General features: G+C 38.9%; 4 protein-coding genes across 5 annotated transcripts in view; 3 read left to right on the top strand and 1 right to left on the bottom strand.

Annotated features, from left to right (window-relative positions):
• The window catches only part of LOC125780501 (zinc finger protein 239-like), a 1,096,042-nt gene that overhangs the window by 917,905 nt on the left and 163,351 nt on the right, over positions 1–14,786 (top strand). The gene's annotated exons all lie outside the window — the stretch shown is intronic.
• Positions 1–14,786, top strand: part of LOC125801162 (zinc finger protein 585A-like) — a 270,147-nt gene that overhangs the window by 92,010 nt on the left and 163,351 nt on the right. The gene's annotated exons all lie outside the window — the stretch shown is intronic.
• The window catches only part of LOC125801414 (zinc finger protein 271-like), a 233,679-nt gene that overhangs the window by 70,640 nt on the left and 148,253 nt on the right, over positions 1–14,786 (top strand). The gene's annotated exons all lie outside the window — the stretch shown is intronic.
• Positions 13,736–14,786, bottom strand: part of LOC125801102 (NLR family CARD domain-containing protein 3-like) — a 38,982-nt gene continuing 37,931 nt past the window's right edge. For both annotated transcript variants that reach the window (XM_049477065.1, XM_049477066.1), the window contains one exon: positions 13,736–14,568. In XM_049477065.1, the coding sequence (XP_049333022.1) occupies positions 14,000–14,568 (569 nt within the window). In that variant the 3' untranslated portion in view covers positions 13,736–13,999. The remainder of the gene's footprint in view (positions 14,569–14,786) is intronic.

The following is a 14,786-nucleotide window of genomic DNA, read 5'->3' as shown; positions in this document are numbered from 1 at the left end:
GGCTCTTGATGTCTGCAATATCAGTAAATGAAAAGTATGAGTTGGTGTGTGATAAGACTATGTGTGTTCTTTAATGAGATGTGTTTAAGAGTCTCTGTATGTAGTGTATTTTGACGCAATCGAAACGTTGTTGAATGAGTTACTCCCTCACTTCCTCTCCTCGGTCACAGCCAGGCTGTGTGCTGCTGCTGCTGCGCTCTGAGAAACTCTTATCTCTGCTGTGGCCAGGCCAGGCCCGTGCTGCGGGGGCTCTGCTGCCCCTCCTTCCTGCTGCTGCTGCAGGGTCAGACTTCTCAGCTGTCTCGTCTCCTCCTGCTGCTCTGTGAGCGATCTCTGTTGCTGCACAGCCGTCGAACCCTCGCCTATCAGGTGATCTGCGTACGTTGTTCTCTCAGTCACCTGGAAAGGCTCAATCCAGCCATGCTCGTTCCCCTTTCGTGCGTAGTGGCGGAGGAGCCCTGACTTTGTGTCTGGACTGGTCCACCTTTGCACCACGTTCTCCTTCTCCCCCTGTGTAAACAGATCTGAAACGAAACTTTTGTATTCGTTATAATCATGTTTAAGGTTCACTATTCATTTTGGAAGTTTTTTAAGGCGTCCTCCGTGTCTCCTTCCTGCAAGTTAAAATACATGGTTAAAATACATTTATCACACTTAACTTGAGCTCTAATTTCCCCTTGGAAGTTAATTATTTCATATTTAAATTTTGTCTGTGCACAGATTTAAGCCCAATTTTGTTTTCTTACCTTCTTCAGTTGTCCTGATTTTCAGTTAATACTCAATCATGATCTTTACTGTCAAAAGTGCTTTAAATCCGTAGCATTTAGTCATTTCTTTAAATCCCTAACTTTTAGGAATTTTCGATTTTAAATTGCAACATTTAATTATCATCACCATTAATTACTGGCTTTTACCTTACTTTTGTTCACATCCCTTTCCCTTTTAGTGTAACTGCTTCCCTGTGGCTCTGTTATATCCAAAATTAGCTCTTACAAACACTACTAATGTTCACCACCCAGTTTACCACTAGACACACACTATTTCTCGTGCATGCACACACGCTCATACACTTCCACTCTCACAAACACTAACCAAGCTCAAGATCACACACCTCAACTCTGCAGCATCATTGTACAGACCATATTTTACTGCTTCACAGCACAAAACTGCTGCTTTAAACGCACCTGCTGTTAAACTTACCACTGAATGCTTCCTGCATATCTTCTTATATTGTATTGATAATACTATATAGATAATAGATAAGAAACAAACACTTGGAAATACATCTAAATCATGTTTTTTATATATAGCTCGTAATGATCAGCTGCTCTATTTTCCCCTCCATATCCACACTGATTGATAGAATATCAGGGCCCCAAGTTTTAAATTCTGCACAAACTACACATAATGTGTTGTCTCAGGAATGGTTCCATATTGATGTACTGGGCTTTCTTGGGTTACTTTTGCTTGGACTTTAGAATCACCGCTTGTGGCTATATTATTTTACCTGCCACTTTAATTTTCTGCGGTGTGCTATTTATTAAGTAATTATATTTCTGACTTTATTCGGTTCCCAAGATTTTTATAAAGCCTTGATTTCTAGATTTGAATAGAAGTGCTTTAAGAATTGGGATAAGTGGGACGTGATTATTTTTCTCTGTATCAATCTTTCCATTACAGACAATAATATTATCAATATTAATAAACACAAATGTTATGCTTTGCTTTGTCCACGTTATTATAGCAAGTAAATCCGAACAAAGCTTTACATTTACTGATAAATATGACCAAACAGAATCTGTATATCTTTATTTATGCATATACAATGCACCGCAGACTGCTCTTCACAATGGTAATGCAACTTCCTTAAACAATTTGTCAAATCTCACTTACTGTTTCCCTTGCTCAAAAAGTGGCTCACATGTTGAATAGTGAAAGTTTAATTTTGTGATTTCTAAGTTTCTTATTTCTTATTTTTAAATTAGGATTGAGTGTGTCTTAAAGTTAAGACTGTTCCTTTTTTAAATCAGTGCTCATCTGCATAGTGGTTGTTTTAAAACCAAAAGTTAAAAATAAATAGATACATAAATAAAGTAAAAGTTGAACAATGCTCTATATGTATAAAATAATGATTGGTCAAAAATTTTTAGTAATAGTGGTGAGGGATAACAAATAAAAAGTTAATAGGTTTAAAAATATAAAAAAGTATAAAACAATAGTCTGGCAAATAATGGTGGTAATAATTGTGATCTATTCACATCTCCCCCTTTTTCTGAAACAGAATTTCTGTTTCAGAGAACTTAACACAAAATTGCTTTACCCTCTGACTGTCCACTGGGCTGGTCTACCCTGCCCAGGCCTCCACTGACACACACCCCATCACTTCATTCATCCACTCACTCTCGCCCTGGGCTGCGCCTCCCCCCCTCTAACTCTTCAGAGATATGTCTCCGTGGTCTGTTAAACTGCATGTGGTGGTCAGATCGAGACTGTGCCTGTCTTAGGTTGTCCCTGTGTAGTACGTTGGGATCTTACCCGTCTTTGGCCAACCAGCCTATCACACTGAACCACACACAGCGTAGCAGCACTGTTTTATCAACATTCAGTGCTGTAGTGTTCCTGCAGGGTACAGTTAGGGAACGCCAACCCAGGTATGTCACACTGTCATAAACTCACACTCTGGTGTTCACCGTGAAAGCCTGTGCAAGGCACTAAGTACCCATAGTTTATTATTTGTTATTATTGTATACATATTTTATTTATTACCATCATTATCACCTTTTATCTCCCACTTAATCTAGCTTAAATTATTTGCTTTGATGCCACTGCTCTGGAATAGACACAAAAGAGTGCATGTCAATGAATAATTATTCAGATTTGGCATCTGTACCTTAAAGGTGTACCACAAGGTTAAATTTTGGTCCAGTTTTATTTAATATATACATAAATTATAGTGCTGGCTCTGCTTCTCAGATTGCAAACTTTACCATTATGCAGATGAAACAATTTTATATTGCTTAGCTGATTTTGTTCATGCTACAGCCAGAAAATTATGCATTTGTTTTATAGGTGGCATTGTATAAGCATGAAAACTAAATTTATGCTGTTTTCCAGATCTCTTTCTAGTCTAATTTAATACCGTGAAGCAAAACAGAGAGCTGTATTTTAAACACATTTTATTTCCCCTTATTTAAAATGAGAAAGACCCAATTCACTAATGCTTGTATTACATCCAATACTGAGTTTCCTTTTCAAATAAATAAGGTCTTTCCTCATTGTTATCTGAGACGTACGCATGCTCTTAAGAGAATCAAAATATCAGCATAGACTGAGAGACATGAGATCATAGAGAAATTAGATATTAAATCTGTCTTATATAAGTCTCATTCAGCTAGGACTGAACTGAGATCAGTCTGAATAAGAAACGAATAGTAAGATAATTGACTAAATCACCTGATAGAAAAAGCTGTGTTTGGAATGGCTCGCTCATTAACTCATTCACTATGTAGCATTTTTCTATTTATTGAACGGATTATTTAAGAATCAAACAAGAAACCATGTTTATTTGTCCTGCTCTGAGGACATCTGACACAACAGTACTGCATTGCATAGTATATTTTGGAATATATAAGCATATATCTTCTGTACAATATTATTATAATATAATACAATTAATAGTGAACTATATGGGGAAAAAATGTACTGCTCAGTTTTTACAAAGTATTGCAAAAATGGCCAATCCAAACTGCTTAGTATTTCTGCAATAGGAAACGATTCCGACACAGCCACACACCTTCATTATTTTCATTATTAGATTTGCTTATAGAATATAGAGTTAGACATATGTCCCTGTTAGGTTAGGGCCCCAAGATATAGTCCAATACCCAAAATTAAGCTAATTATTTTCCTCAATTCTGACTGCCCCTTTTCTCATCTTTTTTGCTAACCAACCCCATTATTAAATTCTCTAAATTATCTAATTATCTATCCATTCACACACCACTTGGACTGAACAACTTTAATTATTTATATTAACAGTTCCTCAACCTCGCTTACATTAAAGTATACTTTACTCATGATTGGGTGTTCACATTTTCACATTCTCTTTTTAGAACTGTCTTATAAGAACTGTCTTATAACGTATGCATATTTATATTATATAATATTTCTATGTCACATCAGTTACCTTTGTAATAGATGTCATCGCACTTTACTCTGTTAATTATCTAATTATTTATGACCATTAGTAACATCTACTGCACTGCTCCGTTTACAGATAGATCCTTATCTAGTATAGTTAGGTTTTTTATAGCCTTATATATCTTCTTCTATATATATATATATCTACCCGTACAAAAGCCTTTTCCCCCTGTTCACCTCTGTCCCCCATTTTCACTGTGTATTACTCTATTTCCCTACTGAACTGATGTTCTATTTTCTATGATATCTCACAAGCGTTAATTCACAAATCAAACCAACCTCTCAGTCTAAAACCAATAGGCTGAACCAACTCCACCTACTTCACCTTGGACTCCTCCCCTGCAGTGGGACTCATCCATTCCTATTTTGTTGTCACTCACGACTTCGTACACTCAACCAATCACACCGCTCACAGGAGCCCCGCTCACACACAGTTTCACACACACTCCAACACATACACACACACTTCTGTTTCACGCACTCTGTCTTACACACACTCTTTAATTTGCTGTCACACACTTTCTCACTCACTGCCACACACACATTCTTTCTCTCCGCCACACAAGATACACATTTTCTGTTTCTCTCACAGGAAAACTGGACACGCACACTTTCACACTCACAGGTACACTTTTAATCCCTGTAACAGACACTCGTAGATCCTTTTCTTTTTCTCTCTGTGAGTCGCACTGTCGCACACACTTCTGTTTCACTAACTCTAAACAGGAAAAGACGAGAGGAACCCTCTCATATTTTGGTGGATAAACACCAGACAGAAAAATTTAGAAGTGAAAAAAGGAAGCGGTGCGGAGCAAAGCCAAAAAAAAATTAGATGGCAAAAAAAAATTTATAAGACACTTGTCTTTCAGCATCCCCGTTCATTTCCCTTAGAAAAAGTATTTTTAACAAAGTTTCCCCTCTGGCTCAAGCTCCCCGTACCAAAACACACAGATGAGCGGATCGATCCTCTTACTTACAAACAGGTCTGCGATCCAATCGCATTCCTATTTGCTCACAGCCCCGTCAAACTGTGCCCTCCGTTTTCTCGAAAAACCAGGGAAAAAAATCTTTAACCTTTAAATATCGTCATACAAAGGCGGGTTATCCGGCACCAGGAACTCGTTCTCTGGGTTATGCCCCAATCCCGGATTGAGGCAACCACAAAGCACCAAAGAATCACATGTTCCTGGGTTACTGCCTCTAACCTCTTCAGAACTAACTCATCTCATGTGCCAGGGAGCCCCAAAACCAGACAAGGAAAGATAACAAAAATATACTCACACGTGGTGCGGCTGCAGCGGCCCCGGACACCTCTCGACCCCCAGAGAAAACGCCTTTTCCTCTAAAAACAGTTGAGGTTCTAAGGTCGGGTTTCTTTTTTAACCCAAGAGCGTCCTCCGCTTTTCTTCTGGAGTCTCGAGGTCCCGGCGCACGAGCAGCCCACCCAGGGACGCCAGAATTTGTCGTGGAAATCGACAAATGACAGTCGAGACCCGGGATGCCAAAAAGAGAAGGTTTTTATTTTGAAGTTGCAAAAAGGAAAAATAGAGCAAGCAGGCGATACAGATGGAGTAGTCAGAAAGATCGGAAAGCCCCAAGTCTGTCTTGACCGGCATTTTTATACATGCCACCGTGCATGTATGAGGTAATCTCCCCATGACTTGTTTTGGAACCAAAGATTGGGACACAGAGGAGGAAGGATGCTGAACAGATGTTCTCTTGAAAAGAGGAACCGAAAACGCACGTATAAGCAAAAGTCAAGAATAATTCATAACTCAGGGAGTAATAATACTGATTGAATGAATAATCAGTGTAATTTGATTATGAATACATGAAGTAAATGTTGATTTTCCCTCACAAGCAAAAAAAATTTATAAGACACTTGTCTTTCAGCATCCCCGTTCATTTCCCTTAGAAAATGTATTTTTAACAAAGTTTCCCCTCTGGCTCAAGCTCCCCGTACCGAACACACAGATGAGGGATCGATCCTCTTACTTACAAACAGGTCTGCGATCCAATCGCATTCCTATTTGCTCACAGCCCCGTCAAACTGTGCCCTCCGTTTTCTCGAAAAACCAGGGAAAAATCTTTAACCTTTAAATATCGTCATACAAAGGCGGGTTATCCGGCACCAGGAACTCGTTCTCTGTTTTTTTTTTTCCTCTAACCTCTTCAACTAACTCACCCTATGTGCCAGGGAGCTCAGACCAGACAAGGAGAGATAACAAAAATATACTCACACGTGGTGCGGCTGCAGCGGCCCCGGACACCCCTCGACTCCCAGAGAAAACGCCTTTTTCCTCTAAAACAGTCGAGGTTCTAAGGTTGAGTTTTTCTTTATAACCCAAGAGCGTCCTCCGCTTTTCTTCTGAAGTCTCGAGGTCCCGGCGCACGAGCAGCCCACCCAGGGACGCCAAGATTTGTCGTGGAAATCGACAAATGACAGTCAAAAAGACCCGGGATGCCAAAAGAGAAGTCTTTTATTTTGAAGTTGCAAAAGAAAAATACAGCAAGCAAGGCAATGAGGATGAAAGTAGTCAGGAAAAAATCGGACCTCCCTTTTCTGTGTCGACTGGGCATTTTTATACAGTCCCCCCTGCATACATGAGGTAATGTTCCCATGACTTGTTTTTGGAACCAATCACTACCATATATGGACCAAACCAGAGAAAAGATGCTGAAAAAACACTGGACGTCTTGTTCTCTTAAAAAGAGGAACAGAAACCGCACGTATAACAGATGATAAGCTTTTTAGGAGAGAATAATTCATAAATCAGAAAACTCCATTTGCTATGACAAGCTTGTCTCCAGGCAAACCTGGGTTTTCTTTAGCCTTATCAGCACATAACACTCAACGATAAAATACAAGAATATAGTGTAACTCTGTTACAGGGAGTAATAATACTGATTTAATGATTAACAGGAATAATTGATTTTGAATACATGAAGTGAATCAGGAACAATCAGTGTACATGAAGTAAATGTTGATTTTCCCCCACACCAGTAAGCTGACAAGTATGACAAGTGCGACAGTGAGCAGTTACATCACTTTTTAGACCCGGCCAAAAAAAATGCTGTAATATTCGTTTGTACGTTTTAGTGACCCCCAAGTGTCCAGATAAACAATGATCATGAGCTAAAGTTAATACTTGTGAGCGATAAGCAGTAGGAACAACAATTTGGTAAGTAGTGGTCCACTCAGAATCAGTTTTAGATAGTTTAGGAGGAACCCATTTATGCATGAGTATCTCTCCATCCCAAAAGTAAGCAGAGGATGAAACATCAGCTTTAACCTCTTCTGCTGCCTTTCTACACTGAGCCAAAGAAGAGTCACTTTTCTGTTCAATGGCAAGCTGTTCTCGAGTAGCACACAAACCAAAATCTGGAACAGTGCTACCCACACCGGACAAATCAGACACAGTCTCTACCTTACCAAAAGACTTATCAGAAAGGCTAACATTTAAGCAATCAGAATGCAAAAAGGAATCTGAAAGATCAACAACATCCTTGAGTTTACGTGACTGAGCACGTGTAACCACACATGCAGGAAAAGTTAATGGGAGATTCTCACTAGTTTCATACTGGTTGGCTGGTGGCTGAACAGAACAAATGGGATCAGTCACAACCTCAGGAACAGGTAGCACTTTCCCTCCTGCCAAGTCATTCCCCAGTATAAACGTTACCCCTGGAATAGGCAATGTATCACATATCCCAACATCAACCTTCCCAGAAACTAAGTCAGACTTTAGATATACAGAATGTATTGGAACATTAACATAGCTCAGCCCAACACCCTGAACTACCCTATCAGCTCCACTATAGGTGTCTAAAGATAAAGGGATTACACCACTGAGCAACAATGATTGGGCAGCACCTGTATCACGCAGAATAGTTACAGGTTGTTTATTCTCCATGCTCTCACAGCTAGAAATGAAACCTTGTAAACGAAAAGGCTCAAACACATCTTTGTCCTGTCTAAAATCAACCTCACTGGCCACATGTAATTCTGAAACAGACTGAATCAACCCTACTCCCTTGGGTACCAAGGAACCTTGCTTTTTCTGTAAAGCTCGACAGTCTGCTAGGTGACCAGGCTTGTGACAATAAAAACATTCACGATTTTCCTTAACAGACCCACTAGGCTTAAAACTGCTTGCAGAAACAGAATCCATTTTGCTTCCACTAGTCTGTCTATCTCTACGAGGTCCTAAATCTAATTTTCTAGATGCATCAACACGACATGCATCAACACGAGATGCAGAAGGAAAAACAGCTTTATGAGTCAATACAAACTCATCAGCTGCAATAGCAGCATCAGACAGCAAAGAGCGTTTTTGCTCATTTAGATAAACCGCTAATTTCTCAGATACACAAGCTTTAAAATCTTCAAGCAGTACTAATTCACGAAGCTGTTCAAAGGTGGTAACTTTACTAGCCTTACACCATTTATCAAATAAAGCTGCCTTCTCTCGTGCAAATTCAACAAATGTTTGATTAGCTGTTTTCAAATGTGCACGAAAATGTTGTCTATAAGCTTCTGGTACTAATTTGTAGGCTTGGAGTACAGCAGTTTTTCCAGAATCATACTCTGAACTTTTCTCTATTGGCAAAGCAGAAAACACATCTAAAGCCTTACCAGTTAATCTACACTGGAGCAAAAGAGGCCAAACTGACTTAGGCCAACTCAAAGAGTTAGCAACCCTTTCAAATGCTTCAAAATAAGAGTCTACCTCAGAATCACGAAAATGAGGAACTAATCTGATTTGCCTGCTCACATCAAAATCAGAACGAAAATCCAGAGACTCACCAGTACTCCTGGGCGTGGAGGTAGTAGGAGCAGGGAGAGGCTGCTCAGCAAGCTTGGCCTCTATCTCCAACTCACGCAGCTTAATGGACTTTTGGGCTCCGATCTCTATAGCGCGCACATTTTGCCGCTGCAGTTCCACCTCCAGCTCTTTTAGACGTACTGTGATCTCAGGATTAAAGACAGGAGGATTTACAGGTTCTATGCTTCGAGACACTGCCGGAGCCTCGGCCTCCCCCGTTGCTGCGATAGATGCCTCATCTGTGGCAACACCTGCACCCTCAGTCACTGAGCATGGCCTCTCTGGTAAAACACTCCGATCCACCAGCTGCCGATACAAATCAGATTTTATTTCAGCTTTGGTCTTAAGTCGACCCACAAAAATATAAAAAAACTCAGCAATTAATATTAAGTCAGCCTTACGACACTGATCAAATTGCTCCAGGGTAGGATTACAAGTAAAGGTCTCTAAGTTAAACATGGCTACTGCCACAAAGTACCCCACCACACAAAAATGAAAACAGCTAATGAAACTGCAAAGGACAAGCCCCCAATTTATGTTACGACCCTAGATAATAAAGTATAGCCTAGGGGTCTAAGGGTTGCAACATAAATAAATGGACCAACAAGTTTTAGATGCAAAAGAAGAAAAGTGTATTTTATGTTTTTAGATTGGAGGGTCAAGCTAAACAAAATACATGGCAGATCAAGAAAATACAAATAATGTTACAGCTCAAAAAGAAATATTAATATTAATAATAATAATAATAATAATAATAATAATCAAAGTCATAAACAAATATAAACTTATATAAATATAAGTCACAAAACTTCAGGGTGAGCCAAGGCCAAAATAACAAACAAAAATGTCTAACCAGTCAAAAGCTATCTTACCTGTGCATCAAAAACAAAAGTTCAAAGGAAAGACAAACAGCTTACCTACCTCCCTGTTCATAAACAGAAACAAATGTAAGTAAAAACAAAATGGCAGCTCATCCGTACAGTGACATAAAGCATCATATACATAGCTTAACCAAGACAGAAACATAAGCTAAACAAAAGCAAGTGTCAATATGTCTGCCATGGTCCGCATGGTGGAGACACCATGGGCCACCCCACAATGGAACTTCAGGTCCTTTTGTATTCTTGGGTCACATGGCCACAGTGATCAGCTGACACGTTCCCACCAAGATGTGACCTAAGAGCTTGAGAGAGAGAGAACAAGAGATACACAGAAAGAGCAGCAGAGGGCAGCAGCACGACAACAGAAAAACAACAAAAGCTACTTAATACCTTGCTCAATCTACAAAAATAATAATAAATTCCAAAATAAACGTCTAGGACGTAACATACACCAGACACAATACAAGTGTATGAATAAGATAAACCATTTTTATTTGAGATAAATCTGAAATATGAACAGAACAAACCTACTGCTTCTTTCAAGCTGGCCGGCCAGCGGCCTTCCACTCGAAGCCACTGTTGACTGAACACTGGTATCACAAGTCAAGTAACGCTAGAGTACTAGAGTACCGATTACTTCTGTCTGATTCACCAGTTGACCAATCCTGCTTTAGAGCGAGAATAGGACAGCCCACCTAATTACCATTCAAATTCAAAAATACAGAAATAAATAAATGAAGAAATGTTGAACTAAATGTATGAATAAATAAACGTTGAAATAAATAAATGCACATATAAATGAATAAATAAAAAAAAATAGTTAAGTAAATAAGAAATTAATTTATTAATTTACTTAATTTATTTATTTAGCCACACAATTATTTATGCGTGTATTTATTAACTTATTTATTCATTTATATGTTCATTTATTTATATATTTATTTATATATTTATTTAAACATTTATTTATTTATTCATTTATTTATATATTTATTTATTTTTACATTTATTTATTTATTTATGTCATTTTTGGTCCTCCATATCTATAAGGTGGATTAAATCCCCCCAATATAAAACCCGCTACACATTTGGTTTTGAGTGCTTATAAAGTTGATATTTTTAAGATGAAATGCTGTTTTTGAATCAGGTATCGGGGGAAAGGAAAGATCCTGCAGATCTTGATAAAGATGTTCTTTGTGTTCTGGAGCTCAGCGCTGTTTTTGACAGAGGAGAAGATTCTCCTGTTCAGCCTCCAGCATAGGTCTACTTCTTTTTTTCCTTCTAATCCTCCTACTTTATTGTTACAATCCCACTGTTGGAAAACATACTCTAGAGGAATTAAAAGTGTGGGTACTGTAACAATTGTGAGGTGTGCATGACAAACAACCCAGAGAGGGACAGCATAGACTCTTACTTGTACTTTAATCACAGGATCAAACTACAAAAGACAAACATGGTAATATAAAAGGGGGGTGACTGGGGGGGGGAAGAGGAGAACATGGACGGTACCAAAGAAAAGAAAATAATAAAACATTCTACACTAAGCTTTACTAAGAAAATCTAAACTAACTAAAGAGGAAAGAAAAAAAAATTACTAACTACTACTCTAGGCTAGGCTAATATAACTACAGGGGGTGGTACCCGCCCTCTAACCTGGTGTGTTTAGACAATCAGGTAACTACGTGTGCACAATGTAGGTGCGCGCACATCTAACCTGTTCTCCCTTCCTAGAAGAGGGGAGAAAACAGAACAAATGGGTTAAAGCATCCCATTTTAACAATCTAGCCTAGAAGTAGGCAAAGCAAATTGAGAACACAGGGGGACAGCACCCAGCACCACAAATGAGTCAAAAAAAAAGAGAGAGAGAGCGGCCAACTTCCTGGAACAGCTTATAAACAGGTGGTCCCACCCCCATTTGGACCAACAGAGCTCTCTGATTGGCAGAACAGCAGAGGTCAATGAGGGTCGAGTTGGAATGGCACTGCAATCCACCTATTAGAAAGAGATAGGCAAAGAAGCAGAGGAAGACCAGGAAAAAGAGAAAAAAAAACACAACACAAGAAAACAGCTACACAGAATATGTTTCACATGTATCATTTATATTATTATCATAATAATCCTGTTTAATAACCATTACACACATTCTCTTTTGAAGAAAAAGAAAAAGAAGCAGCAAAATCAACAACAAAGGAGAGATGTGTTTTTTCTCCAGCACTGTTTACATCTGTTTATGTTATTTTCATCAAACTGTGCAAAGCAAAAATATTACATATATGTAATAAGCCGACTCAGTTATTGAGACTTTAATAATCAGTGTATTTCTTTGTTTCTGTATTTATTATTATTATTACATATAGATATAGATCCACTCACACATCTTTAGCATTGCTTCAACCGCTTTATTGGGGAGATGATTAATAGTGGGTCAGAAGGGTTCAAATAGACCACTGAAGGCTTGTCATCATTTTGTAGTTGGCTCCATGTTGTTTATGCTCATATTTGGGATTCAGTGTCTAAAAGGTTCAGACCTATAAGAAAAGTGAATGGGCTTTTCAAAAACTGGCCTCTGTCACATTCTGTGGTAAATACATTTGTTCAGAACCTGTACATTTTATTCTGTGTACAATTTACTCCCAAATATCGCTGGATTCTGCGCAACACCAGTGAACTTCGGTCAGATCACGTTCTAGATTATTCTTCTTCTTCACGGAGGATCATTAAAGTATTTAAACAGGTGAAAACTCTTATCAGTCTGGTGATGTTGAGCAGTGTAGACTGTGTTAGAGCTTTAAAATGCAGATAATAAGAGAAAGTGAGCTTTTACTGTTCAGAAGTAGCGCTTCCCTGCAGGGTTTATTATTTAGTTATGGTCATTAGTTTATTAGAGCACACCTGACCCAAATAATCAACTAATTAACTAACTAATCAACTAACTACCTGCCCTCGCTGAGTGATACAGCAGAAAAACTAGAAGGACAGAGTTACTCCAGAACCACAGAGCTAATCCCGCTTACTTAAGAGCCATAAAGTATAAAATACCTAATGTAAAACTACTAAAACAATGAGCCAGAAGCACCAAACAGCTCTAATGTACAATCATGTACTTAGTGAGTAACTCCTTAAAGCAGGGGAAACACAGGCCGGTTCTTAAAAGGTTCGCAGGAACCGGAACCGGCTCCAGCACCAGCACTTTGTTGGTGGAAAAGAGGTATCTGTGCTGCTGGGTTAGTGGATTTCTGCTGTAACACTCTCAGCTCTCCTCAATGAGGGCAGTTAGTTCATTAGTTGGATCAGCTGTGTGTAAATATGCTGTAAATATACGGCCAGAGTTTGCTGGTGTTGCGCTGAAAAGAGCCCCCTGCCGATCTCTGCAGCTGCACTGTAGCATTAGCTTAAAGCTAACTTCTCAAATTTTTAGAGGAAAAAATTAAAGCTAATTTTTCTCATTACGGCTCTTTAACGATCTCGTAATTCAGAGGATCCAGTGATGTTTAGGAGATAAATGTACACAGAATAAAACGTACAGGGTTCTGAACAGATTTATTTACTACAGAATGTGATAGAGGACAGTTTTTAAAAAGCTCATTCATTTTCCTCACAGAGAAAAAAACGCTTAGACACGGAAGCCGTACAAGGACTACAGAATGACGCAGGACTTCAGTGGACTGTACTGCAGCTTTGTTAAGGGACAGACGCTGTCATAGACAAGACAAGACAAGACAAGAAACTACAACAAGCAAAAGAACAAAAAAACAGAAATGTTAAATACACCACCAAGCTCAACTCCAACTTCCACCATAATCTGACCACACAAAAAAATCATCAGACTCCTCTTCACCTTTCTTCATTTATTTAGCTTTATTAATATGAACCAATTTTACAATAAAATAAAACAATAATTAACAATAATAACAGTAGTGAATAAAGATAACAGTAATTAAAATAAAGGTTCTGGAAAAAATTACAAAATCATCTATATAATATATTTACATACTTATATTTCTACACACATTCTCCCTCCTACACACACACACACACACACACACACACACACACACACACATACACATCAAATCTCTGTTATACACAGGGTTATTCTATCTTACACAGACGCACTGAGGAGCCAGAACCAACCCAAAACCCTGCATAGAGGGGCTGAGTGAAGGTGGTGTAGAATGTGTGTAAGTGTGTGAGAGTGTGTGAGGGTGTGTGTGTGTCAGAGGAGACGCTGTAGAAGGACAGAGTGCCGGAGGGACAGTCCACATACACTCCTACTCTCCTACAGCCGGAGGGAGGAGTAGAGAGTTCAGTTCTGTTATTATTGTGATGAACAGAGTAACTGTTATCAGAGCAGAACAGACTCCAGGAGTTTATATTCCCTCCAAACCCACAGTCTGATCCTCTTCCTTTCCTGCTGATGGTTTTATAACTCAAAGCTACAGCAGCTACTCCTCCTCTCCCGCTCCACTCAGCCTCCCAGTAACAGCGTCCAGTAACACCAGTAACTCTCTCTCTACTCAGAACCTGCGGATACCAATCAAATCTCTCTGGATGATCAGGATACGACTGCAGCTCCTCTCTAAACTCCACCCTCCTGTTCTCCTCACTCAGAGAGAGACGACGCTGCGCTGTGTTCAGATCCAGAGTGAAATCACAGCCGTCTGAACACAAGAACACACACAGAGTGTATTTAGTGTGTGTAGTGTTACATTTAGTGTGTAGTGTTGTTATATTTAGTGTTATATTTAGTGTGTAGTGTTCTATTTAGTGTGTGTAGTGTTATATTTAGTGTGTAGTGTTGTTATATTTAGTGTGTGTAGTGATATATTTAGTGTGTGTGTAGTGTTATATTTAGTGTGTGTGGTGTTATATTCAGTGT

Source organism: Astyanax mexicanus, chromosome 4, assembly GCF_023375975.1.
Source record: "Astyanax mexicanus isolate ESR-SI-001 chromosome 4, AstMex3_surface, whole genome shotgun sequence".
NCBI lineage: Eukaryota > Metazoa > Chordata > Actinopteri > Characiformes > Acestrorhamphidae > Astyanax > Astyanax mexicanus.
Note: the sequence above shows the minus strand (reverse complement) of the source record. Positions and strands in the feature narration are given on the sequence as shown.